Here is a 17,448-nt window from a genome sequence, read left to right as displayed (position 1 = left end):
TCTAAGATGAAAATGGTGAAAGTAAGAAAATGACCGTTTTCAAATACAGTCCAAACGGCAACCCAAACCTCTATAAAGACAAAAAAGAAATCTATACACGTCCTTGCACACGCAAGAAAAGGACCTTGACAGAGGCTGCATTTATGATTTTATCCAGAAGATGGCGTCAGCAAGTAGAATATTTTGAAGTTACGGATACCCCCTTTAAGTTAGGTGTTCAAATAAGATTTTTAAACTTATTTCGTGGTTCCAAAATAGAATTGGGGCTAGGATTAAATCTCGTATTAAAAAAAATCTCCGCCGAACCACTGAGACTCACTCTCCGAACCCCAAGGATTCGATCAAATCCAAGTTAAGAACCACTGATCTAAAGTCATTTCACAAAGAAGATTGAATGAGAAGTCTGTTAACCCTGGAATGAGGGAAACACTTATTTTCGCAATGCAGAGCTAACTTAATCCCAGAAGTTGGCAACCCACAATTAAAAGCTTCATATATAAGTCTTAAAAGACAGGTAACATGTACTGGAGTGTGTATATATATATATATATGTATATACTGTATGTATACATACTCTGTGTAGATCTTTATTGGAAATGTTAAAACTGACATTTTTGTCCTGTGCAAAGATAAGGAGAAAACGTGTGAGGGAGAGCCAAAGCATGCAAAAATATTATTCTTATACAATTTTTCAGTCCCTCAAGCACAATTTACTAATATGTGGGCATGGTAAATGGTCTGTATTTATTTACAGTAGCACTTATCAACTCACATCCGTTCACACACTGATAGCCAGAGGCAGCCATGCATCTCGGGATCATCAGGGATACACTTGGACATTTAACTCGAAGGAGCCGGGTATCGAACCTGCAAGACGAGCGCTCTACCTTCTGAGCTAAACATTTGGTTGTGACAGGATTCCAACCCAGGTCACAGAACTTGAACCGCTCGACCAGTAGTGAGACGAGACTGGGTTCACCATCGAGTATCCTTTCATCTTTACGTATTTCTGTCTTTCTCGGAGTTATGCCGTTCATACTACACCGACTTGAATAAACTCACTAAAATCCGAAAACAGAAAACTCAGTTTTCTATCTCAGGTGATCAGGATTCAATCCACCGCTTGTTGAACCTCCTGAGTGAAACGGACTTTTTGAAATACAGTGGAACCTCGGTTCTCGACCATAATCCGTTCCAGAACCCTGTTCGAAAACCGATTTGTTCCATCACCGAAATCATTTTTCCCATTAAAAATAATGTCAATCGTTTTAATCCGTTCCAACACCCTGAATGTTTAACGTAAACATAAAGCTAACCCAGGCTAATCGTACGTTCGCGTTATCGTAATCTTCCGTAAGAAAGATTACGCTAACATGAACGTGTAAAAATAAAAAAAAGGATAAAGAAAAGAACTATGAATAGGATTTCTTACCTTTGTGGTGGTCAGCAGAAGGCGCAGGTGGACGGTGGGGAGAGGAAATTCACCAAAAAATTTTCAACCTCTTCCAAAACTTGCGGCCGTTGCTTGCTTATAGCACTCACTCCCTTAGCCACATCATTAGATTTCACAGCCTCCTTATTCTTTAGTATCGTACTGATCGTAGATTTAGCCATGCTGTATTCCCTAGCAAGATCAGACACTCGCACACCTCCTTCATATTTTGCTGTTATTTATTTATTAAATGCAATAGTTGTACGCACTACTCTTCTTTTGTCACCTGTAGCAACTTTGCCGCTTGCACTGACTTTCTTCGGAGGCATAATAAGAGGCTAAAACACCCGTACGCCGCTCAGCATGGCACCCTAGCGTACGCACTCACGCATTAACCGGCGTTCGAACTCCGATTTTTTTGACCGAACAGCGAAGCAAGAATTTCTCGAAATTTTTGGTCCGACTCTGATTTGTTCGAACTGAGAGGCGTTCGAAAACCCAGGTTCCACTGTACAATGGCGCGTGTAAAACTGAGGAACAGCACTTATGTTCATAATTACGATAATACTGTAATTTGATTTTTAGATGTCACCGAAATGTGCATTGTGGTGGTTGTTACATCCTTTCTCTTCCCCCTGAAACTGTTGGAGGGCCCCAGATGCACTAAATTGAAGAGAAGGAGAACACACTAAGAAAATGCATGTATTATTTTGAGGTCTGCTAGGCACCTTATCTTACTCTGCATGTATAGCATACCACTGCATTCCCCGGCTCTTATTTGAGCCCTCTCATTTTTTTTTCATTGTGTGTCTAGGTGATTTCGTGAGAGCCAATCAGAAATATGCACACTCCTCTGTGTATACTTTGAATCTCACGGGATATGTCGTTGCCCATTCCCATTCCAGTGGTACCTCTACTTACGAATATAGTAGCTTCGTAACCTGAAAACGTTGTGAGTTGAAACGTATTTTGAATGTAAATGCGCTAATCCGTTCCAAGCCCCGCGAGAGTAATGTAGATTTTTTTAATAATTCATAAAACTGTGTAAGAACATGAAATAAATCCATGTTAAAATTAGATCACTGTACAATAAACAAAGAATTAAGGAAATAATAATATTTGTTTACCTTTTTGTATTACATTTCTTGAAGAACTGATCCAATGACGTCTGCTTTTGCCGGCTTTTGACAATTCGAGGTAAATGCAAGAGCCCAACTTGTCAACACTTTTCCCGGGCGATTCCTTCCCACAAATTCTGAGACTTCGTATTACTTAGCACGTCCCCCTCGCGATGACGCACGTGTTTATCTCCAAAAGCACGCTACCAGACAGAATGTTTTCGTCCTCTTTCCATTTTCCAGTTACACAATTTCCAATAACTCGTTGGGGTCGGCTTGACCGCATGTTCCACTGCCAAGAAGAATTTTATTACTTGGCAGCCCAAGGCGATTAATAATAACATTCGCTGACATTTACACTCGGGAGAAACAAGCCTGGAATTTCCTGTTTTATAAACTAATGTGTTCTCAAGCTCGACTCCAATAAACCACAACAGTACCCGATATCTGCGGTTTGTTAGACTAACAGCATACACCGGCCTATCACGGTCACGCCAACACAAACAGCCTGCCCCTGTGATAGCATTTGCTGTGTGCTGTCTGCTGCAGAACACAATGCCCGTTCCTTTTGATACCCATGACATTACAGTGATAGAGGGAGAGATTACGGCACTGTTTAACTTCTAAATCAAATAAGTTTCTGGGCATAGAAGAACTGCTCCTAAACTTTTTATTTTCCTCGATTTCCTGCAGACACCTCTCCTGCTGCTGTGCTTTTCCTCGTCTAATAGCCCCCCTACCCCCTGTAGGAATTGGTTCATTCCTTTTCAAGATCGCTTCTACCTAATCAGTAATATGGCGCTCCCAATCTGTCTTTGTGAACTGGGACTTTAATCCCTTACTCTTCAACCTCACTGTGCAGTTGAATGGGACTTTTTTGGGACCGCAGGGAAACGCGATTTGCTAGACTAAGGAGCAAGATTGAGGGAAAGGGGAACTATTGGGATTTGACCCCAAGTCTTATTTTTAACTGGGGAGAATTGAATATTTTCAGGGCAATTCTAAATGAAAATCAGTCCCGTTTCTACACCCTAAAAGGAATGTCCCCCAAAACAAGCTTGCGTTCTGTGTTCGTTTCCAAGAGAATTTAATTGTTGAAATATGAAAAAATATATATTGTTCCGCCTTTTTTTTTATTTAATGGCAAAAGTTGAAATTCTGACCATTGTCCAGTCCTATTATCCGTTCATTTCACATTTGCAAAAGATCTTTTCGGTGTAGTTGTGTTGTTTAGACCTTTGTTAGAATGATTTCTGCTAGGTGGTTTTCGTTTTTTTTTTCCATAGTAGAATGAGCTTCCCTGACGTGGTCTTTGAGCAATCGTGTTTTATATCTCAACGAGAAAATCAACAAAACTTTTTGATCGAGATGAATGCTGTTTGATCATGAGTGGATACAGAATTTTGTGGAAATGAGAACTTTTAGTCATGATCTCCATACACTAGGGGTGTCAAACGTGCAGATCGCGGGCCAGGGATTAAATCCGACCAGCCAGACAATACGGAGAGAAGTGCAAGAGAAAAATCCGCTATTTTTTTGTCTCTTTGACTCTTTTCCTCTCATTTTTTTCTTCATTTTTCTCTTTTTCCTTTATTTCTTTCTCTAATTATCTCTTTTTCTTTCTTTTTCTTTTTTCTAGCTTTTCTTTTTTGTCTTTTCCTCCATGTGTCTCTCCATTCCCTTTCTCTCCTTGTCTCTTTCTCATTCTCTGTTTCTTTTTATTTCCCATTCTGTCTTTTCTTTTTTGTCAGTTTCTCTCTTTCCCTCCATTTTTTTCTTGTCTATTTAGCTTTCTCTTTTCCTTTCTTTCTCTTTTTCTTTCTGTTCTCTAACTTTTTTCTTATTTGTAATTTCCTGTGTCTCTTTCTTTCTCCATTCCATTTTCTCTCTCACTTTCTCTTCCTGTCTCTTTTTCATTCTTTCTCTCTGTTTCTTTTTATTTCCCATTCTGTCTTTTCCTTTTTGTCTATCTTTCTCCCTTTCCCTACATCTTTTCTTTCTTGTCTATTTAGCTTTTTTCTTTTCCTTTATTTCTTTCTCTCTTTGACTTTTTTCTTTTCTCTAACTTTTTTCTTTTTTGTCTTTTCCTGTGTCTCTCTTTCTCCATTCCCTTTTCTCTCTTGCTTTCTCTCCCTGTCTCTTTCTCATTCTTTCTCTCTGCTTCTTTCCCATTCTTCTTTTTGTCTATCTTTCTCTTTCCTTCCATTTTTTCTTTCTTGTCTATTTAGCTTTCTCTCATTTACGCTCTTTGTTTCTCTATTTCTTTTTCTGTCTCTCTATCTTTCTTTCTCTGTCTCTCTTGCCATATTTTTCTCTTTTATTCTCATTCTTTCTCTCTTTTGTTTTCTTTCCCTTTTTCTTTCTCTATCCCTCTCTCTCTCTCGCTGTCTTTCTCTCTCTCTCTCTCTCTCTCTCTCTCTCTCTCTCTCCTTTTCTTTCTTTCTCTCCCTTTCCATCATTCTGTACCTATTTTTTTCTCCTTAATCTACTAATCCGGCCCCCGTGAGAGTGATTTCTTCCCCACCTTGTGGCCCCCGAGCTCGATCGAGTTTGACACCCCTGCCTCACACCATGGCAACATTAGGGTTCTTTCAAATGGTCCAGAATGAAAGAAATCAAGTTTAGACATAATGTATTTCAAATGTGGTCATAGAAAATATTTTGTTGTATTTATTTGGTTTGTGTGTTGGTAGAATGTTTGTAGAAGTCATGTTTGACTATGTGGGAGTCTCAATTCAAATGCAAAGAAGATTAAAACCTTTGACTTCTCTTTTGCTGTGTGGTTTTTGAACCAATATGTTTCTCATTTTACTTTAAAACAGGAAGGGCGCGAACTTAGTCTGCAGGGTTCCCTTGGGTTCCGAAATTTGGAAAAAGGGCCAGGCCAGTCGCTGCTATTTGTGAAAGATATACAGATGCTGCCCTACCGGACGGTCGTTCGTCAGTTGAATTTGTTGGTAAGTTGCTCCTTTGCTATATTTGGTATGTTTAAGGCTTGTATAAGTAATCTGTATTGTTTTGTACAAAAAAAATAAACATTTCATAAAATAATACATGTTCTATAAAGATAAAGTTGAATTGAACTTACTTTTGGAAGATAAGCTTCAAGAGGTCCTCCTGAGTGTTAGAGAGTGGCCAAAAAAAATGATCCAACCATTTTCTCAACCGCATCAGCTTTCTTATTCCACTTTCATTTCAAAAGAAACGGCTCGGCTCTTTACACTTTACACCAACCACATTGAATGGATGCACGAGATATAAAACAATAAAAATGTCAAAGTTCTTATCGCGCTGGAGATACAGTATTAAATGTTTACACACGAACTAGAAAGAGGAAGTGGATTTCTTCTTCGGGGTGGATCCTGGGAGACCTCTGACAAACACCACACGCCGGTAGCAGCGGAATGAAGCACTACAGTAATGTCCTGTACTCGGAAAAAGGTGCACACAATACAAAATCTAACTTGCAATGTCCTGATATTTTTCGACATCCCGAAAAAAATGAATAAGAAAGCTTGATGCGGTTGAGACAATTGTTGGATCGCTTTTTTTCGGCCACACGGAGGAGGACCTCTTGAACCGTATCTTCCAAAATTAAGTTAAACTCAACTTTATCTTTATAGAGCATATATTATTTTATGAAATGTTAATTTTTTTAGTACAAAACAATACAGGTTACTTATACAAGCCTTAAACATACTTCTATAGACCTTAAACATACATTCCATACAAAATGTAACACAGAAGCAACTTACGAACAAATTCAACTTACGAACAATCGTCCGGAAGTAAGGCAGCGTCTGGATTTAAAAATTGTCGAATGTACTTCAGGAAAACCTGAGTACTACAAGCTTAAGAAACACAACACTGTACTAATTCCCCTGCAGCCTTTTTGTGAAATGTCAATCTTAAGGTTTAAAAAAGATTCTTAATTCCATCCATCCATCCATTGTCGTCCGCTTATCCGAGGTCGGCCACCTCCTCCAGCTCATCCGACGGGACCCCGAGGTTTTCCCAAGCCAGCCGAGAGACATACTCTCCAACGTGTCCTGGGGCGCCCCCGGGGCCTCCTGCCGGTGGGGCATGCCCGGAACACCTCCCGAGGGAGGCGTCCAGGAGGCATCCTTATTAGATGCCCGAGCCACCTCAACTGGCTCCTCTCAACGCGGAGGAGCAGTGGCTCTACACCGAGTCCCTCCCGGATGACTGAGCTTCTCACCTTATCTCTAAGGGAGAACCCAGCCACCCTGCGGAGGAAACTCATTTCGGCCACTTGTATCCGGGATCGAGTTCTTTCGGTCATGACCATAGGTGAGGGTAGGAACGTAGATCGACCGGAAGATCGAGAGCTTTGCCTTTCGGCTCAGCTCCCTCTTCACCACGACGGACCGGTACAGGGTCCGAATGACGGCAGACGCTGCACCGACCCGTCTGTCGATCTCCCGTTCCATCCTACCCTCACTCGTGAACAAGACCCCAAGATACTTGAACTCCTCCACTTGGGGCAAGACCTCCTCCCCGACCCGGAGGGAGCATACCACCCTTTTCCGACTGAGAACCATGGCCTCGGACTTGGAGGTGCTGATCCTCATCCCGGCCGCTTCACACTCGGCTGCGAATCGCTCCAGCGAGAGCTGAAGATCACGGCCTGAGGATTCTTAATTCATGTCGTTAATGACTTTTGGATGACTCCAATACCAAATATGCTAATAAAAGACAAAAACTAAATATGATGACTCACTACAGGTGGTAAGCTTTCTCTCCTGGCTTTGATCTCTTTGATCTCCGGCAAAACGAACATCAAATGCGACAGAAACAAAATGAAAAGAAATCCAACATCATTTTTGCCGTTCCATGTATTCCGTTACTCTCCAAGCCTGCACAAAATTCAGTCATTTTATTCAAATTTAGTTTCTTTTGTCTTTTATTAGCATATTTGGTATTGGAGTAATCCAAAAGTCATTGAAAGTAATCCAGTTAAAGTAACCCTACCCAACCCTGGTGATAATATACAGATCAAAGGACCCCCCCAATAAAAATGTATTATTTTCTTCTTTTTCCTTTTTTTTTTAAATACCCTTTTCCTCTTTTGTGTGTTTTTCCCTAGTTTTTTCCGTATTTTTTTGCTGCTTTTTTCTTCTTTTCGTTTTTATGTATAAAGTGCCTTTCTCTTTTATGTCTTTTTGCAATTGACAAATATATCTGCGGGCAGCACGGCGGCGCAGTGGTTAGCGCATGTGCGGCACAGTTCATGTCTTGGGAACCTCCTGCGTGGGTTCAAATCCAGCTCCAGACTTCCTGTGCGGAGTTTGTATGTTCTCCCCGTGCTTGGGTTTCCTCCGGGCACTCTGGTTTCCTCCCACATTCCAAAAAACATGCATTTCAGGTGAATTGGCCGGTCCAAATCGTCCCTAGGTGTGAATGAGCGAGCGAGTTGTCTGTCCCAGTGTGCCCTGTGATTGGCTGGCAACCAATCCAGGGTGTCCCCTGCCCACTGCCCGATGATTGCTGGGATGGGCTCCAGCAACCCCGCCACCCTACTGAGGATAAGCGGTGCAGCTAATGAGAGATGAGATGAGAGTGTCGTGGCAATTTTTGGGGACCTGGGGGGCGCTTAGTGGGGTCTCGCCCAGGGAGTCATTTACTGTAGAACCGCCACTGGCCGGAGTAGTTGAATTGAAAGAAAAAATAGATTTCCCTTTCCATTCTTTTTGCAATTTTTTAACATATTTGGGAAAATGCCAGGGAGAGACTCGGCAGCGATGAAGAGCCCCTGGGCTGCAGGTTGCCGACCCCCGGCCGACCCACTCTATCTGCACATAAGTATGTGCGTGTCAAATTTAGCTCAGTCACTGAAGTTGCAGATCACACTGTCACTCAGGAAGAGAGAGGACTTCCGAGGACTTCTAACCCGAAGACCTTTTCATGACATGGAAAGAGACGCAGCAGAACTTGAAATGCGTTGAATTTCCAAGTGGAGCAAAAACAGGAAAAGCAAAGGTACGTCCCGGCCTTCTATTATAGACCTGTTTTCATTGTGCCTCCGCAATCGTTGTGTTTCCCGACCCATGTTGTAAGCGTGTGGCTTTTTTTATGGCGTGAATTAATCCTTAAAGAGCAGTAGAACCAGGGCTGTTACCAGGGGAGGGGAGGGGGGCTGTGCCCACCAGCAGACAGGCAGTGTCCTCCCAGATTAAAGAACGAAAAGAAATACACATAATAAAGCAAAGAAGGAATAGGTTAAGATATATAAATTAAGGGAAAAACAACAAATGCAGTACGAAACTAGGAAAAATAAACAAAAGATGAAAAAAAGTAAAGAGCAAAATAAGAATAAAGCAAGAAAAAAAAGCTAGGGACAAAAAAAAGGAAAAGAAGAATAACTAAAAAAAAACAGGAGAGTAAAGAACAAATGAAGAGAAAAAGCAAGAAAAAGTAAACACCTCGGAAAACAAGGAGCAAAGATGAAAAAGAAGAAAAATAAACAAAACCAGGAATAAAGATGAAGAAAAAGTAAAGAGCAAAATAAGAAAAAAGCCAGAAAAAAAAGCTAGGGACAAAAAGAAGTAAAAGAAGAATAACTAAAGAAAACAGGAGAGTAGAGAACAAATGAAGAGAAAAAGCAAGAAAAAGTAAACACCTCGGAAAACAAGGAGCAAAGATAAAACAGAAGAAAAAATAAATAAAAAGCCAGAAAAAAAACAGAAATAGATGAAGGGAAAAAAAGAAAAATGAAGTTAAAAGCTAGGGAAAATAAGCAAAGCAAGAAAAAACATGAATAAAAAGCAAAGAGAAAAATAAGAATAAAGCAAGAAAAGAAAAAAGAAGAATAACAAAATCAAAACAGGAGAATAATAATAATAATAATAATAATTTCCTTTGTATTGTCATTCTTTGTAACAATGTACACAGAACGAAATGTCGATACACCTGACCCGTTGTAGCGAGCCGATGCAGCCGCAGCCAACAGAGGGCGCCGCCATTTTACCAATGTTATAAGTCTTAGGTATGACTCAGAGAACAAAAGAAGAGAAAAAGCAAAAAAAAAAGTAAACATCTAGGAAAACAAGAAGCAAAGGATGGAAAAAAAAAGAAAAAATGAATAAAAAGCAAGAAAAAAAGGAAATAAATAGATTAAAGGAAAAACAAGAAAAATGAAGTTAAAAGCTATAACTGACCAATTTATTTTCCACTATTCTTTTTCAACAACAAACTAAAAATGACTGTGAGCAACACATCCATGACTTCAACTATTCTTCATCAACAATGAACTACAATCAAAATCAAGTTATGTGGACTGCTACCATACCATTCATCAATAAAATCATATTTTAGAAACTATCAAAACTTGAAACACACACACACACACCTTTAATTGCCATCAGTAAGTGGTTTTCTGTGCTCTGCCATGCAGTGAGCAATGTGATAGCTTGCTTCAGTGGTGGTGTTTATAGCAGTGACAAATGTTTTCAGGGTCTGTGTTTGTTTGCTGTACCTGGACACAACACATTTTAATGTCTCCGCCTTTCTAGACTTGTCCTTGAATTCATGTTCATGTTTCGTCTCTTAATGACGCTTAACACTTGACGTGCGAGGTACAACGCTCTCGAGGCATAATGCACAAACGGCACGGTCCTTTTTTGCACAAACCCTCAGTCATCTGTCCACGCTGGCTGAAAAGAACGAGATTTTTTCACTGTAAGAGCTGTTGTGATTCGTTCATTTAGATAGATAGATAGATGGATACTTTCTTCATTCCTGTAGGGAAATTCACACTTCCAGCAGTCTCCTTTGTTGTTTATTAACAGATTAACAGGATGGCCTCAGGGTGCTGTGTTGTAGTTTAGCAACTGCGGAGTGAATGACGTCACACGCTAGTCCAAAAGTTCGACGTCCCTGCGGCAGATGGAAATCTTTGTGCCCAGGGTTACACCACCTTGTGTCCACGTAGATAGCGAGTCCGCCTCCTCTCCGCTTCCCAAAGGCTTATGTGTCTCTCTTTGTCTAACAGTGCTGAAGCTGGATAGCTCCAGTCCGGGTATCCCGCACCGGTGTTTATGTGGGTGGGTTAAGACACGGATCTTTCCTGCTCTGCGAGGCGCGGTGCAGACACGCTCACACACGCAGCAGAGGAGGACGGGCGCTACCGTAAAGCCTCTAAATAACACAGCGCGCAACTGAAAATGGCTAATGCCTAAAAAAAAAATGCTTGTGAAAAAAAATAAATAAATCTTATTTTGCCGTGCACTCGCGCGCCACTGGTTAACCCCACCGACTTGAGGCTAGATTTAAGACAGAATAACATGTCCAGGCTTAATGCCTTATCTTGGATTTGCGCAATATCCCCAAGGTGTATGTGTGTGTGGTGCCTCCTGCAGTTCACTGAAACACTGTATGGATAGACAGAGTTCAATATTTTTTGGGTTGTACAGGGTACCGGAACATATTACCTCCTCACCAATGTTCCCTCTAAGCTGCACATTCTCAGCGCACAAGAAAATCTTAAGAAGCGAATTAAGTCAAAGTTACAGTGCATGAAGGTAAAAATACAAGGGTTCCCCTGATGTTGTGTCCTAAATGCGGTATTTTCAAGTCGAGTCGAAGTAGCGCGAAGTTGAGTAAAGTTAGTAGAGTTTGTCGAGAATCGGCTTCTTCGGCTCACTAAAGAGAACCGGCTCTTTCGAGTCCCAAACGGCTCTTCGGGTTGTTTTTGCTTCTTTAATCCCAACATGACCAAATATTATGTAAAATTGTGCACAAAATGACTTAAAGGAAGGGGAGGAAATAGAACAAAAAAGCAAAAAATACCAAAATGAAAAAGTAGTGAAAAGCTGAGAAAAAAAGAAACAAAAGGAAGAGAAAAAAAGAAGGAAAAATTTAGAAAAAAAAGCCAGAAAAAAAGAAGTGAAAGAAATAAAGGAAAAAAGTAAATAGAACAAAAAGAAAAAAGTAACAGTTCGGAAAAAATAAACAAAATGAGATTTTTTAAAGGAATAAAAAAAAAATAGAAAAAAAACAGGGAAAAAGAAGAAAAAGTTTGTGTTGCATTCAAATCATTTCCAATGATACCAAGTCAATCTTGTTGCCAACATTGAACTTCCACTAAAAAAATGGGATTAAATACAGTTCTGTATCGTGCATAGTACATGAGTCAATTCATTCAAAAGAGAAAAATAATTTTGCATTGCCGGAAACTCAGCAAAATGTAACTTGATGTCAAGTTTTGGACACGTTTGATAATGATTTAGTTGCCACACTGGGGATTGCCGTTGCTCACTGTCGTTTTAAGCGTTGCTCACCGACTTTGTGTGAACGCTCAGACCCCTGGAAAATTACCGGGAACATTGCTCCTCACACTTCTCACCTTTATAACCTCTGACCACGCCTGCAGGTGGCGTTGCAACTCAATCCGGGGACAAAAGAAGACGAGAACTGGTCATGTCTATGAACCAGCTTCAAGGCGGCGGCAGTGGAGGTCTAGACTGGGACGGGAAGCTTGCCACTCTGGAGAAGTTGCTCATGTGTCCCATCTGCTTGGAGCTCCTCCACAAGCCCATCGTCATCTTGCCATGCCAGCACAACCTCTGTAGGAAGTGTGCTAATGAGATCTACCAGGTACTTTTTCATTTTTTTTCTACAGTGTCAGGAAGCCAGAGGCTGACGAGATCTATACCAGTTACACCAGTAGATACCGGACAGGATGTTTGAGATCGACATTATTAAGACTATTTGGTGGCTATATTTGCAGATAAAATACATGTACATAGTTTAATTCTACATGATGATGGTAGAAAAGAACTTCCGTCCGTCCTGGATGAAGTCCAAACGGAGAGACGGAGTGGTTTATTTTGCGTCAGAGGAATCAGTACACACAAGAACATGACTTCAAAATAAAAGAATACAAGATTGATAAACGTACAAGAGATATAATTACACTCATTGTTGAAACGTTACTTTATGTGTGTGTGTGTATGAGAAACATTGTTTTTATATTTAGTAATATCAAAACAAGCTAATGACCTTGAGACAGAAATTCAAGAGATTTACATTGAAAACCTGACAGTGCCTTGCATAATTATTGCCACATTTTAGGCTTCAAACTTAAAGCTGAAAAACAGAATTTTTTTGGGAGGAATCAGCAACATGTGAAATTGTATATTCTATACACACAACAACATAAAAGCAAAACAGGTTCAACCCAACACTCGTAACAAAAACCTGTATACAAAAAGGACACAGAGAATTGTGTTTGGTTTACTTGCAAGGGAAGCGAACGGAAAACTGCTTTTGGTTACAGTTCCTCCAACTCACTTCAAAGCAGCCTTCCCTCACCTTGCCTTTTATTCAGAAAAGGAACACCCTAGTTACAAGGTGGTTTCGACTGCTAAACAGAAGAATGCATTTGAAGGTTAAATTTCCAGTTGACACTTGTTATTTGAAATGTGACTGATTAACTCTCTTAAAGCAATACTCAAGAAAAGATCCTTGGCTTTTCGGGTCAAATCTGTAACTTATTCACACCATTGGTTCTCTCTAGAGCAGGGTTGTCAAACTCATTTTAACTGGGGGGGCCACACGATAGAACAAACATTCTCTCGGGGGCCGGACTAGTAAATTAGAGAGAAAGAAAAAGAGAGAAAGAAATAAGACAAAGCGAAGGAGAGAAAAGAGAGAGGGTGGGACAATGAAAGAGAGGAAGGGAGAAAGAGAGAGAGGGAGAGAGAATGTGAGAAACAAAAAAGATATAAAGAAATCGAGAGAAAGAATGGTATCCAAAGAGAAATAGAAAAGAGAGAAAGGGGGAAGGAGAGATAAGAGAAGGAGAGAAAGAGAGAATGGGAGAAGGAGAGAAGGGGAAAGCAGGAGAGAGCGAAAGAGAGAAAAGGAAAAATGGAAGAGCGAGCAAAAGAAGGTAAAAAGACACAGAGAGAGAAAGACACAAAGAACAACAAAGGAAGAGAGAGAGAGAGAGAGAGAGAGAGAGAGAGAGAGAGAGAGAGAGAGAGAGAGAGAGAGAGAGAGAGAGAGAGAGAGAGAGAGAGAGAGAGAGAGAGAGAGAGAGAGAGAGAGAGAGAGAGAGAGAGAGAGAGAGAGAGAGAGAGAGAGAGAGAGAGAGAGAGAGAGAGATACAAGTATAGTGTCTTTGTTCGAGGCACCTGGCTTTGGCAACATCAAGTGGACATATTTAGACCTTCAGCTCGTTTTTCTCTTGAGCTTCTCTGAGCGTTGTCTCGCGGGCCGGATTCAATCCCTTAGCGGGCCTGATCTAGCCCCCGGGCCGCACGTTTGACACACCTGCTCTAGAGTGCAGTGGAAAACTTTTGCTCGTGAGAACATCCTACTTCGTAAGCACAATATTTTAAGCAAACATATAACACACATAAATGATAGTAAAATTGAATAACTTATGTACATTATTCCAACAAAATATATCGACTTCCTTGTTCTCACCTCATCTAACTGACTCCAGAGGTTTTCTGACGACTTCTGTACAATCCGTAGTCGGCCTAAATGATTAAGACTGAAAGAGTGTCGTTAAGTCTCAGGTTGAATTCACCTGCTCAGTGATGGGCTTAGAGGTCTGTGAAAGGAGACACCGGAGAACAGACGGCATTATAAAGGCCAAAACAACCATCAGGCAGGTCCTGGATGAAGTTATGGAAAATTCAAAGCAGGAATGGGATACAAGTCTATTTAGATAGATGAATAGATAGATACTTTACTCCTTGTGTTGAAAGATAAAATAATAAAAGATATAGAATACAAAAATACCCAATATAAGTGTTGATATAGAGTATTTAAATGGTGCTACGGAAAATACACACTGTAATAAAAATAGGGTCATATGCAAATCTGGGGGTGGGGTTTCATGTGGGCTTTTACTCTCCTGGGTGGAGTTAAAGAGCCTCATGGCATGAGGAAGAAATTAGGTTAGGTTAAGGTACAGGTGTCAAACAGGCGGCCCGCGGCCCAGTTTAGGCCCGCCAAGGGATTGAATCCGGCCTGCGAGACGACAATCAGAGAAGCACAAGAGAAAAACAAGCTGCAGGTTGAAATATGTCAACTGGATGTTGCCAAAGCCAGGTGCCTCGAACAAAGACACTGTACTTTATTTCTCTCTCTCTCTCTCTCTTTTCCACCCATTTTCTCCCACTCTTTGTCTCTTTCTCTCTGTGTGTCTTTAAACCTCTTTTGCTCTAACTTCCTTTTTTCCTTTTCTCTCTTTTTTCTTTCTCTCTTCATACCCTTTGCACTTTCTTTTCTCTTTTCTCTCCTTCTGTCTTTCTATTTCTCTTTGCATTTCTTTTTTTCCTTTCCCTTTCTTTTCCCCCTCTCTCACGGCTTTTTATCTTTTCTTTCTCATGCTCTCTCCCTCTCTCTCTCTCTTTTCCACCCCTTTTCTCCCACTCTTTGTCTCTTTCTCTCTGTGTGTCTTTTAACCTCTTTTGCTCTAACTTCCTTTTTTCCTTTTCTCTCTTCCTACCCTTTGTGCTTTTTTTTTTCTCTTTTCTCTCCTTCTGTCTTTCTATTTCTCTTTGCATTTCTTTTTTCCTCTCCCTTTCTTTTCCCCCTCTCTCGCGGCTTTTTATCTTTTGTTTCTCACACTCTCTTCCTCTCTCTCTTTTTCTTTCTTTGTCCCGCCCTCTCTCCTTTTCCCTTTCTTTATCTCTTTTTCTTTTTCTTTAATCTACTCGTCCGGCCCCCGACAGAATGTTTGTTCTATCGTGTGGCCCCCGAGTTCAAATGAGTTTGACACCCCTGGGTTAAGGGTTAGGTTAAGGCAGCAATGACTTTTTCACGTAGGGGCCAGATAGATTAATTTGTTGTGCCACAATAAACGGAATCAACATTTTCAAACTGCATTTTCTATTTCCTTGGGTTTTCTCTGTGTGATATAGAAATTGGTTTGATGATCTAAAACACAGGCGGCCCGCGGGCCAGATCAGGCCCGCCAATGGTTTAAATCCGGCCCGCAAGACAACAGTGAGAGAAGCGCAAGAGGAAAATGAGCTGTAGTTTTAAATATTTCCACCGGATGTCAACAAAGCCGGTTAACAATTGCGAAAGAATTGTGGTAGTATTTCTCCATTTCTCTCTGACTCACTTCTTTTTTTATTTATTTCTCCCTCTTTTTCTTTCTCCTGTTCACTCTCTTTTTCTCTATTTCTCTCTCACTCCCTAACTCTTTCTTTTTCTCTGTCTTGCTCTCTTTCTATTTTCTCTCTCTAATTTACACTTGAATTCTCTTTCTTTCTTTCTCACCCTCTTTCTTTCCCTTTTTCGACCTGTCTCTCCCCTCACTTTGTCTCTTTTTCTCCTGCTGACTCTTTCTCTTTCTGTCGTTTCACTTCTCTTATTCTTTTTATCTTTCTCTTTTTTCACTTTCTTTTTCTCTCTATATTCATTTCCCCCTTCTCCATTCATATCTCTATTCTGCTCTCTCTTGTTCTCTCACTGTTACTCTGTCTCCCTTGTTCTCCCTTTCTGTTTATCACTCTCTCTTTACCTCCCTCTCTTTTTCCCCCTCTCTCTTTCTGTTAGACTTACTAGTCCGGCCCCCGTGAGATTTTGTTTTAGCATTTGTGGCCCCACGGCTAAAAGGACTTTGACACCCCTGATCTAAAACCTTTGTGAGTGATAAAAACGCGAAAAAAAAACACAGAAATCGGGAGCGGGGGAAATACTATTTCACGGCACTGTAGGTCAGTAGAAGTTTATGACTTTGGTCTGCCATCTGCAGCTGAGCCCAAAGCTAAACTGACAACGGCATTCCCATTTTGAGCTGTTGATCCTTCCAGGAGGCTCAGCTGCAACAGCTGACGTTTCATCAAAACTATTCGAAGGCAGTCCCTGTTCGCTTTGGTCTTTTCTTGGATTTTCCTCAAATACTTTTCTCATATCTGCCACAATGTTCCCTGGAATTTTGCAGGGGTCTGAGCGTTCACACAAAGTCGGTGAGCAACGCTTGAAACAACAGTGAGCAACGGCAATCCCAAGTGTGGCAACTGAGTCATTATCAAACATGTCCAAAACTTGATATCACGTTACGTTTTGCGGAGTTTCCAGCAATGCAAAAAAAAATTTCTCTTTTGAATGAATTGACTAAAAGGTTGTACGGCCTACAAACGTCGTTTGTTCTTGCAATTCTTTCACAAGATATCCATTTCTTTTTTTTCCTGGTATATTTTGTCGCATAATATTAACATTTTTGAGGGCTTATTGAGTCGGTGGCAAGATACAGAACTGTATTTAATAACATTTTTTAGTGGAAGTACAATGTTGGCAACAAGATTGGCTTGGTATAATTGGAAATTATTTGAATGCAATACACATTTTTCTTCTTTCTGTGTTTTTTTTCTACTTTTTTTTAAATTCCTTTAAAAAAAATCTCATTGTGTTTATTTTTTCCGAGCTGTTACTTTTTTCTTTTTTGTTCTCTATTTACTTTTTTTTCCTACATTTCTTTCTTTTCTTTTTTTTCTGGCTTTTTCCTAAATGTTTCTTTCTTTTTTTTCTCTTTCTTTTTTTCCTCAGCTTTTCACTACTTTTTCATTTTTCCTTTTTTTTCCTATTCCCCCCTTCCTTTAAGTCATTTTGTGCATAATTTTACATCATATTTGGTCATGTTGGGATGAAAGAAGCAAAAACAACCCGAAGAGCCGTTTAGGACCCGAAAGAGCCGGTTCCTTTTAGTGAGCCGAGCCGAAGAAGCCGGTTCTCGACAAACTCTACTAACTTTACTCAACTTCGTTCGACTTCGACTCGACTTCAAAATACGGCATTTAGGACACAACGTCAGGGGAACCCGTGTATTTTTACCCTCATGCACTGTAACTTTGACTTAAGCCGCTTCTTAATTAGTAATTTTGAGCCCTGATTTTTGTGCGCTGGCTAGAT

The 17,448-nt window shown here is 40.5% G+C and overlaps 2 protein-coding genes across 2 annotated transcripts in view; both read left to right on the top strand.

Annotated features, from left to right (window-relative positions):
* Window positions 1–5,320, top strand: part of LOC148368610 (dnaJ homolog subfamily C member 5-like) — a 28,268-nt gene extending 22,948 nt beyond the window's left edge. Inside the window, exons 6-7 of the mRNA XM_088330590.1 lie at window positions 755–985; window positions 3,244–5,320. The gene's annotated coding sequence lies outside the window, so the exon portion shown is untranslated. The remainder of the gene's footprint in view (window positions 1–754; window positions 986–3,243) is intronic.
* Window positions 5,321–8,180: 2,860 nt separating this feature from the next.
* The window catches only part of LOC148368609 (tripartite motif-containing protein 54-like), a 33,480-nt gene continuing 24,212 nt past the window's right edge, over window positions 8,181–17,448 (top strand). The window contains exons 1-2 of the mRNA XM_088329763.1: window positions 8,181–8,550; window positions 11,942–12,165. Of these exons, the coding sequence (XP_088185889.1) occupies window positions 11,989–12,165 (177 nt within the window). The 5' untranslated portion in view covers window positions 8,181–8,550; window positions 11,942–11,988. The remainder of the gene's footprint in view (window positions 8,551–11,941; window positions 12,166–17,448) is intronic.

This window comes from Urocampus carinirostris, chromosome 3 (genome assembly GCF_059441175.1).
Source record: "Urocampus carinirostris isolate Australia breed hairy pipefish chromosome 3, RoL_Ucar_1.0, whole genome shotgun sequence".
Taxonomy (NCBI): Eukaryota; Metazoa; Chordata; class Actinopteri; order Syngnathiformes; family Syngnathidae; genus Urocampus; species Urocampus carinirostris.
This window is presented reverse-complemented; position numbering and strand designations above follow the sequence as displayed.